Here is a 26,895-nt window from a genome sequence, read left to right as displayed (position 1 = left end):
TTTAAAAAAAGATTTTTATTAATTTTTCAATAAAGAAGAAACCAAAAATATACATACAAAAGTAGAAAAAAAAGAATGCAAGCGATACAGAAAGAGAAAAAAGAAAGAGAGAGAAATAAAAGAAAAAGGGAAAGAAAAGAGAGGAAAAAAAGAAAGAAAACAGGAAAAGGAAAAAAAATTTTTTTTTGCAGAACTGTGTCCATTTGCAAACCTCATCCTTATAGAATACTTATAGTCTATATATTTTACTTCATCAAATTTTGTTATGTCTGACCTGATTCATCTTTCTCTTTTTAATCCCTTCATACCATTTCTCCCATGATACGTAATACTCTGAGTCTGTCATTTCTTTCAGTTCCAATCTTAGTTTGTCCATTTCAGCGCAATCATAAATTTTTTTGATTATTTGATCTTCGGAGGGTGTCTTCACATTTTCCCAACATTGCGCAAAAGCCTATCTCGCCACTGTCATTATGTGTAAAATCATATGTCTTGTCTTCTTATTGTAGGTTTTTTCCATTATTCCAAGTAGGTATAATTCTGGTACAAATTCTAGTTGAACACCTGTTATTTCTTGCAACCAATTTTTTTTCCAGGTTTTTTTTTGATTCTGGACACAGTCACCATGAATGGTAGAAGGTACCCTGTTTCTGTCCACATTTCCAGCAATTTGGGAGCAAATTTGGATATATTTTCGCCAATCTTGAGGGAACCAAATGCCACTGGTAAAACATTTTATATTGGTTTTCCTTATATTTTACCAATCTTGTTAATTTCTAATTTTTGTTCCAAATTATTTCCCATTTCTCTAATTCAATATTGTGTCCTACATTTTTTGCCCTTGCTATCATCGTTCCCTTCACTATTTCCTCTGCTTTATCAAATTCCAAAAGATGTTTATACAGTTTGATTATTAATTTGTCATCTGGGTCAATCAGTAATTTATCTAAATATTGTGGAACCAGTTCAATATCATAATCCTCTTTGTCTTTTGAATACCGCGATTTTATTTGTAGATATGGCCACCAATCAATAATGATTCCTTATTTCTCCAGATCTTGCCTGCTAGATCACAAGTTTTGTTCCTTAGATAGAGACAGACCAGAACTGTCTACAAAAATGAAAAATTCTGTGCCATAGCAATCATCCCCCACAAGTCTTACTAGTGATGCACACAGTTCTCATATTGGCTCGTAACATTGTTTTTGCTTTTTACTATTAATGATATTAATTAATTATTGTCATTACTGTTTTACTTTCTTCTTTTTGGTTTTTGTACTTGTCTCTTAGTAGCAGAATAAGAATTGTTTCTGAGTTCTTATTCTATTATTGTCAAAGTAATAAATTACAAGTATCAATGTTTGACAAGTTCAGATGCTCTCTCTCTCTCTGTGTGTCCATAAATTCTTGAAATAATTTTAAATTTGTTAATCTGCTATAATTTGTACTGTTTGTAGTACAGTGGAGTATAAATTTAATAAAAAATCAGTTAAAAGAACAGCTAGTATTAATTTGTATCATATTTCTAACAATTTTCATGCACCAGTAAATTCAGCATTTTCAAATGAATGTCTGCAGAAATTGGTTTATAACAGAAGTTCCCCAAATACCATTTCTGATGGCCTTAGCTACTATTAATACTTATACATGCGGTTCTTATGGTATAGTTGATACTGAAATTATTTACACTAGATATCCCACAAGAGACATTTAGATAGCCAGAGAGAGATTGCTCCTGAGGCAGTAGAGCATGAATTTGTCATCTGAAAACAAAAACTGTAACCATGAATGCCGCTGTCGCTGTTGTTGTGTGCTGCTTTGTTAGCAATCAAACAAGCAAAAGGAAGCAAAAACAAAAACAAGCAAGCAGGATATCAGGAAAAACTGGACAAGAAACACATCTGGGAAAACAAATCTTCCAGCCCTTGTCGGCTATTATTTGGAAGAAAGTGATGCGTTTCACCTCAAAATGTGCTCATGAAGTCAGGAAGAGTGAGTTATGGCTGCCCTTAACAATTTAGCAACTAAGAAAACAACATCTTACCTGGGCAGTGGCTCTCCTAGACTAATAATTTCACCCATTCAAATATTTTTATGAGATAGTGACTGGTTTCCTAGCCTCCCGGCACACATAATAAGTTCACATTGTCTCTCTTGGAATGAATCCCACTGGCCTTTGCTAGAAGGTGTTGGTTTATAAATCATTTCTAAAAACCTATCTATTTTTTAACCATTGCTATAAATCTACATATATGAAAATAATGTTGTATTTTGCATTTGTACACACACTAATAAAATCTAAAAGACATAGAGATCATCCAATGGATCTTTGGCTTTTAATAAGTGGGATTTGCAAACAAAGAAAAAAGACAATATTGAGTCAATGTATTTCAATTAAACTTACCCACCTTCACATTGCTTCATTCAATTTGTTCTCTCCAATGTTAAGAAAGGAAGCTATCCCTAAGCCATATACGATAGATATTATAGGTAAAGTACAATATAGGTATTATAGATACAGTATTAGCAAAGTTTGTCTCTCAGCAGCTACTGGCTACAATATCATGGTTATTTTTCTGTCCATTTTTTTTCAAACGCTGTCCACAAGGCTAAAGAAGGCTCTTCTGTTCAACCCATCTACTACCCACTCTGCTAACATCCATTTCAAATGTACCAGAAAACTATTCAACTATTTTCAGATCAGTTCAGATTTCAGATTATAAACATGGATATGTTTCTACTATCTGTTTGTGAAGCTAGAACTTGCAGAGAACCACCAATTGATCAGTGCTTGTTCTTTTGGCCACTTGCTGAGCATAAAAACTGCCAGCTGATCGATATGTGGTTTGCCATCCAGTATTTATAAAAGTAAGACTAAATTTTCTCTTGTTGCTTCTTTGCTTTCATGATGACAAAATGCTATTGCCTTCCAAAATCCTAATGCCACGAGTTTTGCAATTGGATTCCTTTATTTGATTATCCGAACTACTGAGATTCCATTGTTACAGTGGAATCTTGGCGGCCAGAAGCAAGGAACTAGAGTAAGCCAAGAATCGCCTACAATGGGAGCATGGAAACATTCTCATTTCTGAATGGATATTATGCCTCCAACACGAAGATATGTAACAATTGCAAACCATCATTATGATGCTGTTTTAACAAAGGGAAATTCATTGGCTCCCACTCCTGGGACTACACTTGCCTATAGTATACCTTGACTTCCATGAATTTCTTTGTGGGTGCACAAAATATTTTCATATCATATTATTTATCCTCTCTTTTTTTTTTGCACCAGTTATTTTTGAACAGCTTTCATTTTAATTATTACCTTCCTGTACCAGGAGCTCAAATTAACATTGCTTATTATTTCTACTTCAGTAATACTCTATTGTGAAGTTTGCTGGGCCTTCTTATGACTTTGCCACTTCTCTAAGTCCTTATCTTTAGTAGTTAGCTTTGCATTTTTCTCAGGTTTTTGTTTCCATCCTCCATACGATTTGTTTAAAAGCTCCCTTGATTAGGATTGCCATGCTTTTGCTAAATGCAATTTTCCCAGTCCTTGAGAAGTATAGCTTTTGCCAGAAGTAAATTATTAAGAAAGCTTTGACCAGGGTCCAAAATTTGAAGCTTTTATGTTAGCAACGTCTGTCTAGAAAACCACAGACTTGTAGTGACTCATATCTACCAAAGGCTTACTGCAGTACATATATTTCTCATTCTCCATTTCTTCGACAGAGCTTGAATACTTGCCAAATGCTTTCTAAGACCAGATATGCCTAATCAGAGTTATATTCTTTAAAAGTATATCCTTCTTCCAAGGCTCAAGAATGAACTGTGTGGGGGATGGAGACAAAAAAACCGACATATAGATCATTTTAAATATGACCATTGGGATCTAGTTCTATGATCTTAACAGAACTGGAATGGAATTAAATGTGAAATGTGCAATCTTGTAAAAGGACATCTGCAACAATTACAGATTTCTTGCTCAAAATAATTGCTAGGTATCTTATATCTTTGAAACGCACTACAATAAATTAAAAGCTATCTTATTTTCCTAAAAAGAAATGTCTAGCACAAAATAAAGCATATACAGGTAATTCCAGGGTTACGAGTGTTCCCTTAGCAAACAAAGTTACGTGATCAGCGCCCCCTAGTGTTTACAAACAACTCCCAAAGCTGAATCTTGCAGCACCACAGCAGTTGTTCACCTTTATGAACAACAGCAGAGGCTCTGCAACATTCATCCTGCACTTTGCCAGCCAAAATGGAGCTCCATTTAGGCCTCCACAGGCCTTGCCCGGCACTTTGCAGGCCAAAATGGAGGTTCGCTCCGTTTAGGCCTGTGCAGAGCCACTCCTCTGAACCTCCATTTTGGCCTGCAAAGTGCTGGCTGAGGCCTGCGCACACCAAAATGGAGCTGCAGAGGGACGAGTGCAGCTGAGAGTTTGGAGAGGAGACAGCTTGTTAGATCTTCACATGGGAAGTGATCCAGTGCAGCAGGTTGTGGGAGGGAAGCAATTGTAGGGAGCATGAGGTATTTCAGTGGGGGGGGGGCTTGGGTGATCTTAAGCAGGGGGCCTGTTCCATCACTAGCCCCCCCCCAATGGCCTTACCTACCTGAAATACCTCATGTGCACTTAACGATTAGCGAATGCATGGGCGAAAGGAGCGATCCTATTCAAGGTACGAGATACACTCCCAGGAATCCTTGGGTTACGAATGGAATGGGCAGGCTCCATTACATTCGTAACTTCAGGACTACCTGTAATGAGCACTTATTTGTTTATTTGTCACATTTATATACCTCCCATCTCACTATTGACTCTGGCCAATTTACAAATAAAAAACTGTAAAATCCATACAAAAGATAAAAAGACAAGAGTTAAAAGAGCAGTTTAAAAAGCATACTAATTTTGAAACATCTTGAAAAATCACTTCCTCCATTATTAGCATGCCTGCACGGCTCTATATTCTTGGGGGAGGTGGCCAACCTTCTCCATATTATGCTCACTTTGAGCTAGGATGGCGATAACAGGGCACTGAGAAAGAGCATTCAACTGATAGCAGATGGCTATTTACAAGTTTTACAAAATAGCTTTTGCACAAAAATTAACACATCTAAGGAGTCAAATTAAAAGACGAATGCATCTTTAATTATATTACTTTTCTTATATTTCAGACAACTCAAGATGTTAACTGGGTACCAGTCATGCTTCATTTTAAAGAAAAATAAAATTCCCTGTAAAACCCCAAGGTTTATGGACATAATTTCCATGCTGGCATATGTTGGGTTAATACAGTAACAATATTATATTAGTTTTCTGGGTATTTATCAATGATTTCAATTGTTAAGATTTTGTTTCTCACTGTTGTAAATTTAGAACAAAAATTAGTAAACATGTTTTCTCTCCTGTTATTTATTGAAGGAAAACAATTAATAATCCTTAGTATTTTTGCTACTTAAAACACAATTGTACATTATTTAATGTACAATATACAGTTTGTATTATTAGAAGAGTACTTTACAGTATCCTGCTTGGCACACATTCCTCATTAAAAGTCCTTTATTCTGTCCAGGTCCATTCAATTATTAGGCGTGTGTTTGTATTTTTATCATGTATTATGCATATGCTTTTTAAGCATAGCCATTAGTCTTAATTTTAAATCTTAAACTGCTATTTAATTAACATTCATTTTGGCTGCAATCCTAAATTATTTTTCATGAAATAATTCTACTATATCTATTATAGACAGAATACAACAAAGAATTAAGTCTCCTGTAACTCAAACATATTCCTTTCTTTTTTTCTTTCCCATCCATCCATCCATCCATCCATCCATCCATCCATCCATCCTCCATCTGTTGGTAGTAAACTCCAGATCTTTACCTTGCTATTGGATGATTATGAATATGTAGACATGGTGCATATTATGAAGACCTGGAAGGGTAAAGATATAGGCCTCTGTCCTTCAGGATACTTGGCACCAGGATGAAGTGACACTGATATTTAAGACAGCATAGTGGTGATCAAAGGAACAGGACACGGATACTGAGAACACTGTGCTCAGCAGGATCCCTCCCTAAAGTGCTCAGATGTTGGAGTTTCCTGTTCAATAACTTCACAGTCCATGCTACAAGGCGGGGCCAGGAAGAGCCTGGAGGTTCATGGTCCTTAATAGCCACCATTACCTTATCTGAAGTAATCTTAGGCCCGATAGGAAAGGGCAAAAAGCCTTCTAATTGATAGGGACTCATGACTCTATGAAGTGAAAGGGATGATTTGGAAAGTTCACCCCTAGCCCATTATCTATTGAGATGATTTCTGGCAAATACCTGGGAAGGTTCCCAGTGATCTTATTAATAGTTCCATTGAATACTTGATTGCTTATTGGCATCTAAGAATGACTTGGGCATTTGGCAACATATTTCTTGAACAACCTGTCTTTTGTACTGAACTCTGATGGTTCCTTGGTATACTGAGGAATCCCAGGAGAAAAAGTGGCAGAATTAACAACTAGCAAATAGAAGAGAAAAAGGAGAAACTGACCAAACACGGTATGAGCTCATGTTCGAGCCTAAATCAAGGCAATAAGGAAGGTGAAATGCTTTATTGTGTTGGACTATTGGACAGCTGATAGTACCATGTTTATGGTAACCTTTTTAGGGAGGAATATCAAACAGCTCTCCTGCCTGACCAGTTATGTTTGGCAGTGTTTGGTTGATAAAATCATTCAGATTTACAGCTTTCTTGACTCTTCAAGGGAAGTGTCCAATGTGATTACTGCGGCAGTATCTTGGCCAATCTTTGATTACTTTTGGCCTCTAAGGATGTAGATGTTTTCTACTATGTTCTCACCCATCAATAGTTTGGATCCATGCCCTTATGACTCTTTTGGGTGCAGGATGGTGTGGCATTGGATATTTCTATGTTGTTATTGTATAAATCCGTTTTTGGATTTCTGAAACTTTTGAATTTATTCCAAAGGATCTAAGATTAAGATGCCCAATCTGACTAATTTATGGATATTTGTTTTAGCTTTTTTTATTTTAACCATGCATTTGTAACTATTTCTTAATTGCAAACTATCAAGGTCTGATGATTGCAGCAGGCATCGATTGAGACATAAATGTCTGTGCTCCATTGTGATCTTTTATTAGCACTATTGAGGTCAGGTGGAAGGGGGGATTATATCTGGCTCCTTCTTTGCCCAAGAGAGATATTAAAAACGTACTTTTCTTTCATTTATGGGTCACCTAAGTTAGACATAGGAGATTGTTGTACATCTGAGACCTAATATGAATTGAATATTGCATTTAAACCTACAGCTGTGATTTTCTCTACATGCAAAGGTGCCATCTCGTCATAGCTGCATTGCTGTCATTTATCATTATGTTCAAATACATTCATACTAACATAAAACCCCACTATACTAAATATGTGGTGTTAAAATTGTTACTAAAGGACTAGCAATCTTCCTATATATACGTCAAGATACAGGATTCTACCAGTGAGTAGAGCATAAAAATTGCTATTGAATTTGAAAATCTGATAACCCCGGGAAAATATGGCCATCAGATATACTGCATATAGATCATCAGACACAGATTAAATTCTAAATTTATAAATGCACTTTTTCTATATTCATATCAAAGTAGTTACCAAATCTATGGCAATGAATGAAATTTATTTTATTTTCTTTCACTCATGGGCTGTTTCTGTAAACTAAACAATGATTGCATACAAGTTTTTATCCTGCATTTCTTCAGTAGCTATATCAGAATGATGTAAAGGTTAACTTCATTTCCCATGTTAATTCAAACCTTCTTTCCAGACCCTGGAAAAATCAGACATGTTTTAATGAATATTGCTCCTGGCTTCTTTTCAGAAAAAGGCTCCACGCTCCCTCTCCACAACCTGTCTGTCTCCTGTGCAGCAGTCATTGAGTTTTTTTTTCTCCCCCAAATCAAAACAGACAGCCCATACAGGTAGACATATTCTTGCATTGCTTACTCCTCACATCTCTACATGCCCAGCTGAGATGCCTGCAGTCCTAGATGGATGGAATAAAGCATAGAAAAAGGCATTTGCCTGATATGTGTACAAGAACACATCTTCAACAAAGCTTGTTTCTCCAGAGAATGCAATAAAAGCTCAAGGACTGTAGGACTTGTAGTGTTCTCTTTAAAGTGAGAAGAAAAACATTTCCCAAAGCATTTTGTTGTGTGTGTGTGTGCGTGTCTATGAATTTAATGCAAAAGCCTAAGATATGCACGCATTTATACTAGTACTGAAATTCTGATACAAGAATTAAGGTTATATAGTTTTGTTTCTTTGGATCAATATTTTTCAAACTTGTCAACTTTAAGATGTGTGGACTTCAGCTCTCCAAATTCCCTAGCATGGGAATTCTGACAGTTGCTCCACACTTCTTAATATTAACAAGTTTGAAAAACACTGCTTTAGGTGGTCATTGTCTTCCTCTTTTCTTTTTCTGTTTACACCAATCTCCTTCAATAGAATCAGAATTTTGGAATCTACAGATAAAAGGAAAGGAAAATTGGACAGTACAGTAACAGGACTGATATTTTAAAATGATTTATAAGTAGTGTTCTAGAATTTCTGTCAAAATCACACTTATCTGCTATTCATTAAACCGTCTATGTCTTCTTTCAGGGTCTTCATGTGGACCTGCAAAAAAGATGCTACTGCTTTAAGAATCACATTAATGAGTCTCTAATATGGAAGAAAAATGTTGCTGCTGTGTGGTAGCAGAAAATTGTTATAGTCACACTTACAGGGGTTTTTTTCCTTTCCATATTCAAAGTATACATGGTCCGAGCAGTTATTTTATTTCCTTCTAAAATATAACAAAAATAAAATTAGTTACTGCATTATAAAAGTTAGATACTTCAGAATAGAAATCAAGGCAGAACCACCAAGGGGTTGTTGTTAGGTTGCCATTGTTCATTAGCCGATTCTGATTCATAGGAAATGCTGATTTTTTTCCATGATTTCCAATCAAAGGCCATACCTGAGATTGCCTTGGACTTCTCCTTTTCCTTCTCCCGCAAGTGCAGGATTCTTTTTTTGGATCACTTGAAAGTTGATCCATTGGTTTTGACAAGAATTAACCAACTGCTTCCTATTTTGTTGACCTATATCTTCCATTTGCCTTCTAATATGCTCTGATTGCATTGAGATGGATGATTGGTTTGACTTTTCAGTTTATATTGTAATTTAGCTTTAAATTCAAGTTTCTTAACCAAATAACTTATCTCAGCAATATGTGTTTGGAACAAAAGCTGTGGGTTTTTCGGAATAGAATTGTAACCCGTGCCTACCTTTAATTGAGGGTGCAAGTACTTTGTATTCCTTCTAATTAAAGGTATAATGGCAAGAGTATAAGGATTGTGCCAGTAATTAATTAAATTCCATGTACGTGTATTATATTTAGTCTTTATTTAGGATAGTATACATTTATTTTATTGGACATAAACAAATGTCAAAAGTAGCCTATTTCAAGCCTGAAAAAAAGTTTTTCAATTTTCCTCCTTATAACATGGTATCTTTGAAGATCAACACAGGAATATTATAGTCACACTGGGATTCAAGCTCTTTATTGCCTGTCTGTCCTTTGAATGTAACAAACCTATTGAAAAGTATAAACCTTTTGTGTTATCTAGTGGTAATGAAAGTCAGCATCATTCCTCTTTGTTTCATGTCATGATGCTATAATTGTTAATTAATGTTTTACAAACCTGACCTTGTATATTTGGAAAGTTTCCTTCAATAGGTAGCCACTTATAAGCACACTAACAACAGAAATTGCCCTGATTCCCTGTTTGGGACAACACAACTCCACTCATCCTCCATTTCAGAAGAACTAACAGAGCAGTCAAACATTTAGTATGTACAGGCTTTGATTAACCTTAGCGTTCTTGACTCGTGATAGCTATAGGTAGAACTCTTAAAAAGGCAAAGACAATCTGCTATCTTGCTTTTTAAAACATGGTAGACTTCTTAATGGAAGTGTGTACTTTAAATATTTATTTGTTCTGGATATAAAGAATGTAAAGAGCATTCTTCTCACGCTATTAGTAAATCTATAATCCCTTGATAGTACAACTGTCTGAAGTGAGAGACCAAAGCATCTGGAAATGCTGAATTGTTTGATGCACTGGTAATACTTGGCGTAGAAATTGCCATATATTGGCCTTGAAGAACAAAATTTATTTATAAAAAAATTTCCAACAATTTTTTTCTGTCAATTGCTATGTATATATAATTTGGATTATGAAACAGGCAAACAGTACCTCTTCAGGTAAATTGGACTAAAACTCCAAGAAATCTTAATTTTTGGCTATGACAGTGATGGCAAACCTCTTCAGCACTGAATGCCCAAACTGGAGCATGAGAGAGTGCCGGAGCCCCAAAGACCAGCTGGGCAATGCACATGAGCTGGTCTTCGAGTTTCCGGTGCTCCAGCATGTGTGCCCACAGAGAGGGCTCTGCGTGCCACTTCTGGCACGCATGCCATAGGTTCGCCATCACAAGGCTATGATATATTGAATTCAAAAAACTATCACTCTAAAATGTAAATTGGTTTGCTAATTCCCTTCTTGCAGAATTTTAAAATCTTGTGAAATATATTGGCTTACTGTTCAGAGAAAGCTAACAGAAATGCTTATTTCAGCGCTCAGCTTTGGATCACTAAGTCCTTTCTATTTCACATTTAAATTAAAAGTCCGTTCCTTGAAAGCCAGTTTCTGAACCATTATCATTTTAAGTATGTAATTTATTTTCTGGCTACATTAGCAATTTGTTTCCTATTTTTAAATTAATGAAAATTTCCTTAGTTGTACATAGAATTTATTCCTGCCATGAAAAAGTTCATAATATTCATACATTTTCCACTATGACCATAAGATCTTTCTCAGGATATTTTGGCCAATTACACTATTGGTGTGAAAAAGGGTATGACAATAATAGCAGATTATATGACTTACATTTATATTTGCCTAACCAATAGTAATTTATAGGTAAGCAAAATACCACCAATCTCAGTATAGTCCTATTTTCACCTACACTGGATATACTTCCACAGATCAAGACAGAAGACTAGAGGAAGTTTAATGAAAAAACAAAATCTAAAGAAAATCTAAAGATATTTTACTGCTCTAATATTGTAAAGTATGTTTAATCTAGTATTTCTTTACTGACAAAATACATTGACTAGATCTTTTCTCTTTCAGTTTAGGAACAATACTCTAGAACTACACAGTATTTACATTTCTTTAATGAAATTAGCCCTCTATTCCAAGAATGGTTCTCTGGATTCTACTAAACATGACTAGTATGTCCAATTATTGAAGGTATTGCCTTATTTAATTATATCACAAATATTATAACGGGAAGGGAATATATTAGGTTTTTGACATATCTTTCAACATTCAACCAGGATTGATTTTTTTCTTATGTTTTATGTTAGATATATTTGTTACTTGTTTTTTTTGGTCACATGGTTTGTTGTTAGTGTTGGATGTTTGTTAGTTTGTTTTTTCTTTTTCCCCCCTTCTTTTTTCATATTTTATCTTTAGTGATAAAATAATAAACATGTTTTTAAAAAAACAAATATTAAAATATACTTTTTGCATGACCACAGAAATACTAGGATTTAGAACCAAGCACAATGAGTAATATAATAGTAAAAAAATATTTCACAAAGATTTTAATAGAGATTTTATAATGTTGGTATCGTGCCATATTAAAAAATGTTTAACACACAGAATTTTAATACAAATATACATACCAAACTTCACAAAACATTTTTTAAAATGAAATAATTTGAGTATCTAAATATATATTTGTTGTCAAAATCAAATAAAAGGACCTATACTGAAATCTTGTGAAAGCTTTAATCCACGTTTCTAAAGCTTAATGCTAATTTTAACAAACCAAAGCAAGCTAAAGCCATGATCTATTTGGCATATGTAGCCTCAATATGGATTAAGCGTATTCATTTCCCTTAGAAGAAAATACTGACTAATTTAGAGGCTAGTTTTAACGTTGGAAATTATTAGATTGTCTCCCAGAATTTTAGATCAATGGACAAATTATTTTTTAGGGTATAAAAATCAGCTCCAAAGAAGTTCTTATTTGGTTCTGATGATTTATTCACATCCTCTAAGAAAAGTAAGATGTTTGGGGCAGAGGGGCAAAGGGGATGAAAGCTACTCTAAAATTTTATCCAATGCAAAACATTTTCAAATGTAAATCATATAAAGAAGCAATTAAGTAGCTGAAGATTTCAAAGTGTTAAAGTACTAGTTATATAACTGTCTAGCCAGTCTGAATTAAATTAAACTAGGACAAGTGTTCCCACAGTTGTATGCTGCTGAAGTGATTCTTTAACCATTCTTGTACAGTCAATATTCACAGAATATGAATTGTAATTTTATTTCCCTTCAAGTCAGATGAGTTCTTGGCTAATTGACACAATATATTGAATACCTTTTGCATTGTTTACCCACTAATACTAATCTCACAGACAGTTTCATTCACAGAAGATTTAGTAAAATCCTGGAAGTCAAAGTTTAAATGTATAGCAGAGAAAGCACAAATGTTCAAGTTCTGACACATTCCTTAGATGTCTGCTTAAACTGTAGTGGCTATTAAAAAGTTATGCCTAACTTCAAGATGAAAGGCATTAGCAGCTTCTAAGAAAAGGATAATCACACTCTTCTGGAGATTTAATTAGATGTAACTCACAGAGGCTTTTGACTTGGTTTGCTGTTAATTGAATCAAAATCAATGATGATCTTGCTGCACTTTGGTTTGAATTTTCTAAAAACAACAAAGAGAGGAATATTAGCTAGTGAAGTAGTTAAACATTTTGTTTGCTTTGGCTCCCAACTAAATTTTAAGAAGGAAAAAGCATATCCTTGGATTCATTCTATGTTTTATCTCTATAGGAGCCAATTATAGTGCACCATACTGAGAGATACCCGGACAAAAAAGACTAAGACAAAAAGACACATGGGGTTGCTTAGTCTGTATGTTCTTCAGCTATTGGAGTTCATAAATTAGACAGGAGTTAGAAGGATTTCTAACAACTTAGCTATAGGGGGTAGCATCTCTGTAACATTTTATATGTTCTTTCCATGCCAATTTTTAATAGGAAATTTCCAAAGTTTGCTTCTTGTAGTCTTAAAGGAAAGGCAGAAAACACTGCATTATGCAAGGGGGATAAAATACAAACTACTGAAGCTAGAATCATTTTAGAACTGTAAAATTAATACCATCACTATAGCTCATCCTTTTACATCATTAGAGCATCTGCTGCAGCAATTAGCAAGAGAGGTATTTGGGGACTTTGTATATATTTTACAATCTACTAGTAAACAGAAGAATATGCAAATAATGTGGATTTAGTGTCTCATTAAGCTTGACAATTCAGTACTAGAGATTCATTCAACCTAGCCAAACCCTCACAAATCATTACAAAAGGCAGAAATAGTCAGTAATGAAAGATATGCTTGGAAGAATGACTATACACAAATGTTATCCAACCAATTGGTTAGAAATACTTGGAGGCATGCCAGCCACAGATAAATTTTAGAAAGATCTCATAACAGAATGACTTGTGCCCTTCCTGTAATAAATGTCTCTCTCACATACATACCACATTTTATCACTTCATGTTTCTACTTCAGTAAATTAGGGTAAAATTGTCTGCCAGAACTGTTGAACATATAAAATTCCCTAATTTTCAAATTCTGAAGACTGAAAAATTAGATTTCTATCACATTAGTAGTTTGCCTCCCAGAGCCTTTGAAAGTCTACCTTCATTTCGTAACACTGTAGCTTTAAAGAAAGACATTTACAAGAAATGGTTTCAGAGATTGCTTTAGACTGATTTTATTTTTGAGATAAAACTGTTTCCATTTGGACTTGTTTTATTTAATAAAAAATATTTTGTAGATAAAAATGAGTTTTGAAGCATATACAACTTATAAGGATAAAAATGAGTTTTGAAGCATATACAGCTTATCCTTACATGGACATTATTGAGACATTATAAACATCAGAAATAATCCTCAATCTTAGAAGACATCACTTGTCAATTGCTATCCATTCAATGTAAACCTTACATGATCTACTTACTTAGTGTACTTTCATGCTGTCACTTTAAAAATATGAGAAATTGTGCCATTGTTAAACTGATGACATACAGCTCTGATTCTCTGTCAATCTGAATGTTGCCATGCATAACCAAGTCCAACACATTGCAATTCAAAGTTTTAATGCAGAGTAAATGAAAGCAAATAGGCTACAACTGAATCCTGGTGGGTCTGAAATTCTGTGCGTAGGTAGTTCTCAGGTCCTGTGGGTAATTGGTTTCTTTGTTTGTTTATTGGATGGAGTTGCATTCTCCATGAAGGAACAGGTATATAGCCTAGAACTGCTAATAGATTCAGCTTTGTCAGTGGAGATCCAAAGCAACTTCAGTGACCAAGGGCACCTGTTGGCAGTGTGTGCTGGTTGCTTCTGCCTGCATGAGCATGCATAGCCATCTTGCTTTGCCAGCCAATCCCATGGAAGTATTCTCTATGTATCCATGTAGGCAACCTGGAAAACTGCAGCCAGCCTGAGCCTTTCAGAACAACTGTTTCAACATCTCATGGATGGCTGCTTTGTTTATACTAATATGCTCTACAAAGTGTCCCTCATCCAGACCTTCCCTTGATTTTGTCACATCCCACAATTAGAATTATTTTTCAAAAACTATCTTTTTAAAAATGGTTCCTATAAAAGTTTTTATTTATAATAATCATTGTAAATTAATTTGGGATAGTTTAATTAAAAAGCAATAAAGTGTTGCAAATAAAATTATCTCTCATTTTCTATTTCTGACACCCTCTTTTTTTCCTTTTCTGCGATAAATGGTAGGCAGTTGGGCTAAGGGCAGATTGCTCATTAGAGGCATAAATTTATCTTTTGTAAAAGACTTTGATAGATTTGAAGGCTGCATAGACACTTTAGATCTAGATGTCCATTTTGGCTTTATAGGTCTATATTTTCACAGCCATTTTCTTTATGACTGAAAACCTTTTAGTTACACAATGAATATGGCTCTGTTTGCAGTAACTAATGCAGTCATGATACATTTGCCAAAGCACAAAATTTTACTGATGTTTGTTGTTTGTGAACAGTATGTGTTTCTTTTTTTGCAGAACAGAGGCTATTGTTTCCACAATAATTCCTTGTATTTTTGCTTATTAAGTCCCAATCATAAGCCACTTTTCTCTGCAGACAAGTTTGCTATATTTTTCAAAGAAACTAAATCTAACCTACAATTTTCTGCATGCTTTGGTTGTATCAAAACCATAGCAGCGTGTCCAATACAAGAAAATCGGTCCATGAAAAACAGCTCATCTCTGCTTGTTCAGTATAATAAGAATGCTCTGGAAAAAGTTCACAACAATCGACCACTTTCCCATTATTGTCCCAACTCTACTTTTAGCGTTAATAACATTACTATCTCAACTTACACCATTCTGTACGTAAAAGGGAAAAGAGAAATTATTGAAGTGAAGCAACAGATTCCTTCACAATTTTAAGACAAAGCAATAGCAACCCAATGCATACAAAAGGAAGATTGGGGATGGGGGTGGAGTGGGGGGGGGGGTTTAAGGATTTATATTTCATGTACACTCACATGTACAAAATTCCAGCTAGATCAAACAAGCGCCGTGCAGCTATCATTTCCGGAGTATCGTGATATTTATCGGACATAAAAATGACTTCTTTTATCCCTAGAACAGTGGGGGAGAAAACAAAAACATCAAGTACGAGCCAAGATACAGTAGTTCATTTAGACATGTAGACAAAAAAAATCCTGTTAAAGAGAAGTTCAATAAAGTTTCCATGCAGCTAAAGAAAAGGGGGGAAAATTACTCTTGTACAAATCTCTATGTGCCAGAGGCAGCAACATGAGTTCTGTTGATCACTGACATTATATTTTAATTACTGCAAAGGGAACAGTTACAGATTTCTTTGGTATAAACCCCTAGTATGTTTGCCTCCGTAGTCAAGCTAGGAATATTCCCCATGTTAGAAACATCACTTGTAAATTAGTATCCTGTTCAATGAAACCCCTACATTAGCTATGTATCCCATTTAGTTTAAACTCAACTACTGAATGTAACCAGTTAAAATGCAGCATGCTGATCCTGCACATTATAAACAAGCTAAAATAGGTCATCTAACATGATAGCAACAACTACAATCAGCATGACAGATCTGGATCATGTATTCTGTAATTTAGATGTTGCTATAAATAAAAATATCTTTGGAAAGGAGCAGTGTTGTTAATGAGGCAAAAAATTGTACTTGTAGCCTCAAGGCTATAGGGCTTTAAAAAGGGGGAAATATACTAGTAGGATTTCAAGGACTGTAATACAAATAAATTACTTTTTGTCTTTACTTAAGCAACTGTTGAAGGATATACTGTGTTTCCCTCAAAATAAGATCAAGTCTTATTTTCTTTTCAGCTTGAAAATAAGTATTAGGGCTTATTTTCGGGGAGGTCTTATTTTTTTTGAGGTCCAGGAGGTAGCGAGAGTGGTCGCCAAAGTGAGCAAAGAATGGACTTATCTGGTGACACTCAGAGAAAAAAACCTAAGCAGAAAATAGTTGCTGCTGCTTCTTTTGCTCAACCCCCACCATTGCTCACACACCAACCAGAACCTCTTAAAAGGCATCTGAACTGTTTTTCTCCTTTTCTATTATGGTATCAGATGAGCCTTTTCGGTGGCATTAACTCCCGGCTCTAGTTTTCAGTAGTTTCAGGTGATGGCTTGTCTTAGACACTTAACAGAGTGGCCCGTTTCCTACCAGGTGGCTACAGTTTACCCCTGGAGTTAATGTAAAACTTGCTTCGTCGTCGCCCACGCCGAAATTCACTTTTACCATTGCTGCACTCACTGCTACCCCTTACCCCCCCCAAGCAACACTGCCCACCCCCCTTGTGTCGCCAGGGGTTTGTGCTCCGCTTTACTGTAGTTGCATACGCATAAATGGATCACGGTCTTGGCTCGCCATTCACACACCCACAGACATAACAGCCCAGGGGCCCTGCCTGCGGAACACAGTACTGCTACCTTTGGCGCACACCGTGAATCGGAGAGCGCGCCGACTGACTGGCTACCCCGAGGAATGTGCAGTATGCAAGAGGCAGAAGCAACCATTCCATGTGATGGGGGGATGGGAACGGCCCATGTCTGCGGAGGGCGCAGAAGCACGCATGTTTTGAGCCGTCACGCGCAGTCCGGAGGAAAAATGTCCTTGGCGGCGTGTGACTAGCTGCTGAGTAGCCGCCGCGCGGAGCAGCTCAGTGTTTTCCAATTTAGTTGTTTCGACTCCCCCCTCCTCTGCTCAGTTGCATGCTCTCTGTATGTTTTCCCCCTCTCTCCTGCTCTCTCTCACTCACTGGACAGTAGTTGAGGCCGCTGGTAGTTAGGACCGATTTTGCTGTTGCTTAAGTCGCCGTGGAGGATAGCAGCAGCAAGCAGCAGTGGTAGTATTGGGTAGATCAAAGAAGGGGCATTTATGGCAGGCTGGCCAGCTGAAGCTGTAGGCTAAGCACAGCTTTGCTGCCGCCAGTGATTCAGAAAAGAGGGAAGGAGGATGGGCGTGTTGCATGAGAGATTCAGCCCAGGGAGAGGCGGATGGAGGCAGAAAAGGTGGAAGCATCGAGCCAGCAGCCAACTGCAGGAGCAGAGTCCCATCCCAGCAGCCGGGGAGAGAGAGGCGATGAGTCTCACAAAGACTCATTTCTGGTGGAGTTTGGGGGAGAGAAAGAAAGAATTTTGCTGCTTCTGCTGCTTTCCTTGTGTGCAGCCAAAAGCAGAAGCAGCAGAAGTCTTTTTCTCTCCCCCAGACTCTGCCAGAAATGAGACTTTGTGAGACTCATCATGCCGACGCAGCCTCTTGGAGCAGGACTCTGCAAAGCTTGTTGTGCCATTGCACACACGAATGGCAGCACCGCCACGAGCTTCATAATACCAACACAGCTGGCGTCCTGCCGCTCGCTGCTGCGCCAGTATATCAAACCTTGCAGTGGTGCTGCCGTTTGTTGTGGCTTGTCAGCGGCCTGTGCAGTTGGTAGCTGATTCCGACAGCGAGGAGGCTGGTGTGGTGCTGCGCCAGCAGCCTGTGCAGCTGGCGGTCAAGTCGGACAATGAGGAGGCTGGAGAAGATGTGGTGCCAGAGGCGGGGATTCAGAACCTCCAGCCAGGGCCTTCAGAACCTCCAGAAGCTCCCATAAGTGAAGAGGAAGAAGACGAGGAGCCTCTTCTCGATGTACGAGCACGCAAAGCTGTTAAAAGGCAGGAGTGGCTCCTCAGGAGGAGGTCTCCTCGAGAGTAAGGCTTGGGGCTAATTGGCCACTCCCCTAGCCTATTTAAGGAAGGATAACGACTGAGGCAATTTGTAGGAAACAACTTCGTTCATATTCCTTTGCATCTTGATTCCAGAAACTTTTGATTCGGCTCTTTTTTCTCTCGTCAGTCTTCTTGAAAATTGCTTCTGGGCATTCTGCCAACCACAGTAAGATTATGGTTATCTGAAATACTGTGCCTCAGAATTGAGTTATTATTCTTTGGATTCTTGTTGGCTGTTAATGAAGTTAACAGCCCTTGTTCGGAAAAGACTGATTTAAACTGTATTTGTATTCGAACAACTACTAAGAAAGCTCATTAGTAGTCCTTAATTAATAAACTAAGGTTTGTACAGACTTTGTTTGTGCTGCGTTCTTTGGGGTCCGTAGCTGGGGCAGAACACCATTTGTGTGTGCAATGGCACAAGTCTTGCAGAGTCCTGCTCCAAGAGGCTGCAGCGGCGCAACGAGTCTCACAAAGACTCATTTCTGACGGAGTTTGGGGGAGAAAAAGAAAGACTTCTACTGCTTCTGCTGCAAACCATGGTCACCGCCAGCTCCATAGCCACAAGGTGGGCTGCGGAACAGGGGGCCCTTGGCTGCAAGGTTGCCTGGTGCTGTGGGCAGGGCTGGGGCTAGCAAGTGTGCTGGAAATATCTTCAGGCACCCGGAGAGACAGAACTCCCAGTCCTCACTCAATCAGCTGATCCACGGGCCGCGGTTAAGGGTCCCAGGTGACTGGGGAAGGGAAGGGCTGCCTCCTGTGCTGGCCACACCCACCCTTTTCACTAGGGCTTATTTTTGGGTTAGGGTGTATATTAGTCCCACTCCCAAAAAATTGGGCTAGGCCTTACTTTTTGAATAGGCCATATTTTCGGGAAACACGGTATAAAAAAACTGAAGACAGATGCCATACATTCAGCAACAAACTATAAATATGAAACTGCTGCTATCAAAACATATTGTACTTGTACTTTGTTTGCATTTCTGTATGCAGATGAGTAAGCTACTACTGTCCATCTGTGAGCACAGAACCACAATTTTTCTCTGAAGAACATAATTTTGCACACCTCCCATACAAATTCAAAATCCTTCTATCTGCTGCTTCCAACTCTCTATATCTCATCACTAACAGTCAGAGCCAAACTTAATTATGCTCATATCTTACTCTATCAAAAGGTTATATTAACATAAAAAGGTAAGAGTTTATTTCCCGTCTAGTCATGTTAAACACTAGGGAGCGGTGCTCATCTCCATTTCTTAATCAAGGGAGCCAGCCAAAGACACCTCTATGGTCATGTGGACAGCATGACTATACGCTAAAGTGCACGGAAAGCTGTTACCTTCCCACTGAAGTGATACATATTTATCTACTTGCATTTACATGCTTTCGAACTGCTAAGTGGGCAGGAGCTGAAGAGAATAATGGGACCTCACTCTACTGTGTGGTAATAATATCCTGCAAGAAGCACTCATAGAGATAAATGCTATGTCTACAAAGCAGTCTTCAAATCAGTGTTTTTCAAATTTAGCAACTTTATAAAAAACACTAGTTTAAATGTTAGCTGATTTAACTGTTACTGCTTATACATGGTGACAAATGAGTACCAATTGATGTGAAGTATTTTGGAATCCTCCACCCCCACCCCCCAATTCTACATTCTATGACTCATCAGTGAAGATATCAGTACAATTCCTTTACAGACTTTACAGATGGTAATGACAGAGAATTAATCAAGCTGAACTCAAATCTTGGCAACTACATGGGCACTTCAGTATAGTCCACATTCTTTGCTGAAATACAAAGTGGTTTTTCACTGACTGTTGTTTTCACTTGAATGCAGGAGGGGCCATGATATGGCACATAGGGTAGTGAAGACTAGGAACCCCAAGCCCTCTTTTGGTCTTTCATGCTTTACGCTTGGTTCTGCTCCAATTGTACATGAATAAAATCCATTTATAGCAGTTCCCCAGCGGTCCAAATTACCTGAATCAATACGGTGTCATGGCAGGAGAGGAAGTCAACAAAACAGGGAAGCGAATCATCCAGCCACATTCCAGATTAGAAAGATGACATTATGATGATCACATGGATATCAAACAAATGCACCGAGAGCCAGGAGCAGGATAATTTTTATAGTAGCTTCTCCTTTTGAGATCCTATTCTTCCTATTTTGCCATCTTTTTGTCTGCTGAGCTTCCCTTCTTTTGAAGGGGCAGTGGAGCTTATTCTGGCAAAGAGACTGCAGAATCAAAGCAGCATGGGCAGCAAATTGTGGGTTACTAGTGCTCACCATTAATCCACGTTTGCTGCCTATGCTGCTTTGATTCCCAACTCTTTAGCAAGGGGAACATCCTTTGCCTTACCAAGTGAGAGAAAGATAGGGAGAGAGCTGTTTATCCTGAGAGTCAGGTTCCTGCAAGGACAGGATAGTTTGGAAGCAGATGAGGGTATACCTCCAGGTTGCATTTTTTGGAGGGCTTGGCTGAAATTTGTTTTGCTTGTGAGGCAGTTCCTTCTAGGTATTTTTTAATATAGCTGAAATGGAGCTTTGGAGGAGTCACTATCAATGTCATTATCATTGTTACTGGTGAAAAAGTTATAGTGTGCTGACAGTTTTCTACCTATCTGAGTCAAAGAAAAGACAGCAGTGTGAAATGATTTGAGCATCTCTATAGGGCAGATGTGTAAAGTTGGTGCTGGACTTCCATATCATTACCAGAGGGTGGGGAGATGTCAGGATTGTTGTTTTGATTGTCTGCTAGTTTCTTCCTCAGATTAATGAGTTCTGTGTTTATATTCTTGCTCTTGACAAGTCTGTCAGAATTACTTTTGGAGCCTACGTTTTTTATGGCTCTTATCTGCAGGGTCCTGATCATTTGTCACTTTCCTAGTGATGGGATCACGGACTAACTCGTCCTTAAAGACTCTGACAATTTGGATGTAGTGAGTCTGCCACAGAAATTCACTCATTTGTATAAGTCTAGAAGGGAGAGATTATTGTTTGAAATCCAGGAATAATTGTTTAGCATTTCTTGAGCTGGGTAAGTAATGAAAGAGTTTCAAATCAGTTTCTCTATTTTGGCAGTTTAGAAGCTGAGATAGGGAAGTCACAATAGTCTTATGGCAGTGCCAGCTCTGAGCATTCCAATGTATTTCTATGGGTGCTTCTGGATGCACAGTTGACATGGGACAGGCTGCTGTAGTGCCAGCATGACCAGCTTCTGCTGCAAATTTAACCCGATTGCCATGGAGGATTTGCAGATCAAGCACTTGTTGGAAGTTGCCATTTATCCATTGCAGTATGAAAACCAATCCATTTGTTCTGCAGACAAAAAGCTTACCTTATGGTAAGAGGGGAATAGTATTATTGTAAGGGGAGGGGGGTGCAGGAGACTTACTCCAAACAACTATTCTCACTGCTTCCCTGCTCTGGGGAGTGACTTGCACTGAAGCTTTGGAGGATTGGTGGAGGCAGCTCTTATTCCTGGCTTTTGTTTGTCAACTTCTTTGGAGATAAAGGGATTCTGAGGTTGTAGATCTGCTACTGACATTTTTGATCGCCTTTGCAGTGGGGAGATAGGAGTCAGTTCTCATCTGTTTTTTTCTGCTTTGTAGGATTTCTGGGCCCCATTATCATTACTGGGGGTTGCCCAGCTTCTTTCTTTACCTCTGGATGCCATTTTTAGGTTGAAGGACTGCACCAGAGTGGTAAGAGGATGTAAATTCATTTCAGGAGCTGCTAGGTTGTTTCCATCTTGTCTCCTTCCTCCCATGTTTTAAATACAAGCAGGAAACAAAACAAGGAATAGGACTATGCAGATGTAAGCAATGGATTTTTTCTCCATTCCAATGATGCATACCTTTTTTTCTTTTAAATGAAATTAAGTAAAGGATTCACTCTTGGAAAAGATGACTGCATGAGAAATTTGCTAAAATTGTCAGACCTGTAGTCTACCAAGCTACTACTGTGCATATTGACTGATAGTGATTCTTTTTTATTCAGTTGGATTTATTTTCCCCAGAACTAATTGGAAATGTCAGGAATTTAACTAGAGATCATTTTTATACTGTGCATGATCTCTACTAATGATCTACAAAATCTCTTCAGATAAAAAACTGGAGCAATGGAGTCATAAGGGCAAAGAAAGACTACCACTGATGACAGGAGATGGTCTGACTCTCACTGCCAAAGAACCTGTAGAGATGTACAATAAGCACAACTCCATATGGCTAAGAAACATACACGACTTTTCTCTGAACACTGTCATAAGGATGGGCATTTTACCAGTATCTAATAATCTGATGAAAGGCCCAACTGTCACACTTGCACAACTGTAGCGATGGCAAAAATGTGTAACTATTGTAATGAGAAAAAGAGAGCGAGAGAGAGCCTGGAAGTCTTATGACATTTATGACAAAAGAGATAAAAATCTTCAAGTGCTAACCATGTCTGATATTCAAATTAAAATGTAACATATATATTCCCAGGAGATCTTATGTCACACAAAGTTTATTCTTCCATCTCCTCCCCTTACATTCAGTGTGTCAGCAATGTAAACCGACAGTAATAATATGCAATGTCTGCACAGTTTCTTGGCAACTGTTGGTCTAGAAAGTTAAAAACTTAAATTAAAAATAAGTAAGAATCACAGAGGATACAATTAGTATGGGAAAACCTGGCACCAGTCAAGGATAAAAAAAAAAATACAAGGAGTAACTTAAAGATTGATAGTGCAATTAATTTAGATCTAAACAGCGGCACTTGTAATGATGTGTCCAAACAGGCAGCACTCTAATACCAAAATAAAGCTGGCCCCTTTTCTTACCTGCCTGGATGATGAGCTTTGCACATTCATTACATGGAAACAGAGCAACATATATGCTGCAGCCTTTTACATCAGCAGAATTCTTGTTCATTATGGCATTCAGTTCAGCATGACATACTGATTAAAGAAAAAAGATTTCAACAAATATTATTATGTGTGTTCATTAAAGAAGATCATCAATCTAAAACTTAACTAAGTGTTAACTGCAAATGCCCAATTCCTTCCAGAAGCAAACACCAGTACAATTTGTCACACAAGAGAAATTTAGCAAGGGAGACAGAAGAGAAATTCTTCAGAAAACCAAGATCAATGGAGGTCAAGTGGTCTGGCCAGGCTAGTAATGAGGAATGAAATAATTAAGAACATTAAAAGGACCATTCACCAACACCTACAGGACAAGTCAAGGCCATAGGCTGTACGCTAAGTAATTTCAGCCATCCTAAGTGTGCCAATATGTCGTAGCACTATTGCTCCCAGAGAGTATCTAATTGCCTATATAAAGGAACTCATTTAGGGGCTTACATGCATGGATACATTCTTTTGATGAGGCACGTGTATGTTGTATTCCTAAAAATGAGAGTTATGACAAAAAAGCAAGCAGTCCTGTCCTCCAAATAAGATAACTGGAAACTAGGGCACAGAAAAGATGACTAGCACAAAGAATACTATTTAGAAAATTATTCTGCCCTGTTACTACTATTATTAATGCCAAGTAAGAACTCTGAAACACAATTAAGAGATTTATTTGATAACCAGACCATCATAAACAATCTGAAAATGAATATTTATAAATTCCAGGAGGCACAAGTCTTTTTAAAGAAACTATAAATTTATCAGGAGAAAATGTATTCTTTTGGCAGTATATGTGTTAACAAATTAGCAATAATTTGCCTATTTGTGATCACTGTCTGAAAGCAAAGTCTTCGCTATCTAAAAGCCAAAGCTGACAAGTTCAATTATCTGCAGCATGTTCAGTGGGATTGGAAATCACTTTAGTTTCACACATGTTTGATATATTGGCAGCAGGAGCTGCTGCCTCTGATGTACAAAATCAGTTCTGTGATTCTTTGGGTGTTGGTCTATGTAGTCAAATTCTTTAGAAAGATTTTTCTCAAGACCACTGAGAACCAGAATCCTGTGGAGCAAAGATTTATTATGCTGCTATGATAATGCCATGCAAAGCAAATTCTATGTACATGGATTTCAAGATATTCCTTGTATAATCAAGCTCAGCTTGTCACTATGATTTTCCCTTGCACCCACCCACCCCCATTCCACCCACTAACTGAACTGATAATTCCCACATTTCCTAGCCGGAACAGTAATTGCCAGCTGAGTTTCAGAACCTGCTGTCCAAATATATACACTTAACTATATCTGTAAAATATCAGATTGGGGAAACTTTGGCTAGTAAACTGCAGTTAATATTTTTAAAATGCATATATTGCCATTTTGAATATTTATAATTTTATGGAAACATACATTAATAAAGAGTGTTATTTCTAAGTACCATTAAACAATCCATGATCTGTTGGGTCATTCTTTCAGATATATTTCCTTACCTAAACAGAGAAGCAAGATGACTGTGGGTGAGCAAAACAACTGGAAGTGGGAATGACTTCCAACCAGCTTCTCCATTGACTTTGTTTGTGGGAAGCTGGCAGGAAGCATTGGAAGTCACAATCATGTGATTGAAGCGAACTGCAATGATGCTAGTGGCTACAACTTTGCAAATATAACTGGTATGAACATCCTTGAAATTTCAATTACACAGGTATAATGGGTCCCAGATTTTGTATACATTCTTTAAGTAAATGGATTTGAGGTACACTGATTCAAAAAACCTTGAACTATGATGCACCATTTGGACTACTTGAAGGTTTCAGACAGATGAGTTTTAGTAGTATATAAACCAGGGGTGTCAAACTCACATCATTACATTGTCACATGATGTATTGCGACTTTTTCCCCTTCGCTAAACCAGGAGTGCGCGTGGCCAGCCCGTGACACATCTGGCCTGCGGGCCGCAAGTTTGATATCCCTGATATAGTTATTTGATTAGTATGCCCATATAATCAGTAAAATTTACTTTCATTGCACTAATTCTATACAATGATTTAGAGATTCATTTTAGGAAATTAATATTATAACCATTCTAAATTCACATTCTTTTAGAAAAGAATATACTAAAAAAATCAACATTTATACCAGAGATGGTATTCAGATAGTTCGGACCAGTTCAAGTGAACCGGTAGCGGCAATTTGTATTGGTTCGCCAAACTGGTAAATACCACCTCTGGTTGCCCCCGCCCATGCCTGCCCGCCCCTAATGCCCACTGACCCGCCCACCCCACCCTATATATGTTGCCTTTGCCATGCAGCCCAGCTAATCGCCGAGCCAATCACCTCCATGCCTCGCCCACTCTGCTTAGCTCACCAAAGGTAAGCATGCTGCTCACTCGCTCTCCGCCAGGGCCCAAGGAAGCACCATTCCCCAAGCCCTGAGTCTCCGCCCGCCTCGTCCAGGTCAAGGAATGTGCCACTCCCCAAGACTGGAGCAAGGCAGCTCCAGCCTTGCCCTGGAGCTGCCGGCCGCTTGCCACCCCACTCATCTACTTTACTTTACTTTTATTTGATTTGTATACCGCCCTACTCCCGAAGGACTCAGGGCGGTGAACAGCCAACAATAAAATACATACGTACAAAATTTAAAAAGCAGAAATAAAATCGAATTAAATAGTTTGGTCCAGACAGATTAAAACCCAATCAATTTAAAACAAATTTAAACTTTGAGGATTAAAAATATTAAAATATTAAAATTGTTTAAAAAGAGGGAGAAAGTTAGGCCAGGCTAACTTTCATTCCAGATCTACCTTCCATTCCAGTCACCTTGGTGGGGGGGACATGGCGAGGCTTGGCTGCCTTTTGCGGGAAGCCTCCAGCTGCCATTTGTTTTCGGCTGCCTTCCAAGCATCTCCACTGCGACGCCATTCCTCTGGTGCAGCAGGTCATCCTCCTAGCCGGGTCCAGCCGCGTGCAGCACTGGTAGGCAATGGGGTACGTGTGCACAGCCAGAGCAAAGAACAGGGCAGTGATGGCAGCGACGGTCACAGGACATCGCCGCCGTCGGTGCCTTGTTCGCATTGGCCACACACGTGCACCCCATTGCCTCTTGGTGCCGCTCACGTCCTGACCTGGCCAAGAAAACGGCCTGCTGCGCCAGAGGGACAGCTCTGCTGCAAAGGGAGGCAGAAAAGTTTGGCTTTTCTCTGCAGCAGCATTCAACATGGCTGCTTCTTGCCTCCTTCTCGGCCTCATACACACAGAGCAAACATGAGAAGGAGGCGAGAAGCAGCCAGGTTGAACACTAGAAGACTTGGCTGAACTTCTCTGTCGGTTTTGTGGGCGTGGCTTGGTGGGCGTGGCTTGGTGGGGTGGTGCTGCCCCACCTTGCCGTGAGTGACATCGAGTTGGCCACGTCCACTCAGTCACATGACCACGCCCACCAAGCCACATTCACAGAACCAGTAGTGAAAAAATTTGAATCCCACCACAGATTTATACTATATTTTGTCTTTCGCAGAAAATAAATGTTGCCTGGGAATCTGGCGTTAAAGTATG

General features: G+C 38.2%; 1 protein-coding gene and 1 long non-coding RNA gene across 5 annotated transcripts in view; both read right to left on the bottom strand.

Annotated features, from left to right (window-relative positions):
* Positions 1-7,672: 7,672 nt before the first annotated feature.
* Positions 7,673-8,862, bottom strand: LOC148112614 (uncharacterized). Its single transcript, XR_015729119.1, has 2 exons — positions 8,801-8,862; positions 7,673-8,693 (listed from the first exon to the last, which is right to left on the bottom strand). It is a non-coding gene; the product is annotated as an uncharacterized LOC148112614 (long non-coding RNA).
* Positions 8,863-11,718: 2,856 nt separating this feature from the next.
* Positions 11,719-26,895, bottom strand: part of DCTD (dCMP deaminase) — a 35,649-nt gene continuing 20,472 nt past the window's right edge. For all 4 annotated transcript variants that reach the window (XM_034442764.3, XM_034442766.3, XM_034442765.3 and 1 more), the window contains exons 4-6: positions 23,275-23,391; positions 15,724-15,820; positions 11,719-12,848 (exon numbers count right to left, since the gene is read on the bottom strand). In XM_034442764.3, coding sequence (XP_034298655.1) covers positions 12,770-12,848; positions 15,724-15,820; positions 23,275-23,391 — 293 coding nt within the window. In that variant the 3' untranslated portion in view covers positions 11,719-12,769. The remainder of the gene's footprint in view (positions 12,849-15,723; positions 15,821-23,274; positions 23,392-26,895) is intronic.

This window comes from Pantherophis guttatus, chromosome 8 (assembly GCF_059756535.1).
Source record: "Pantherophis guttatus breed Tessera chromosome 8, ASM5975653v1, whole genome shotgun sequence".
In the NCBI taxonomy this organism is placed as follows: domain Eukaryota; kingdom Metazoa; phylum Chordata; class Lepidosauria; order Squamata; family Colubridae; genus Pantherophis; species Pantherophis guttatus.
The sequence above is the reverse complement of the archived record's forward strand: the minus strand, read 5'-3'. Positions and strand labels throughout refer to the sequence as shown.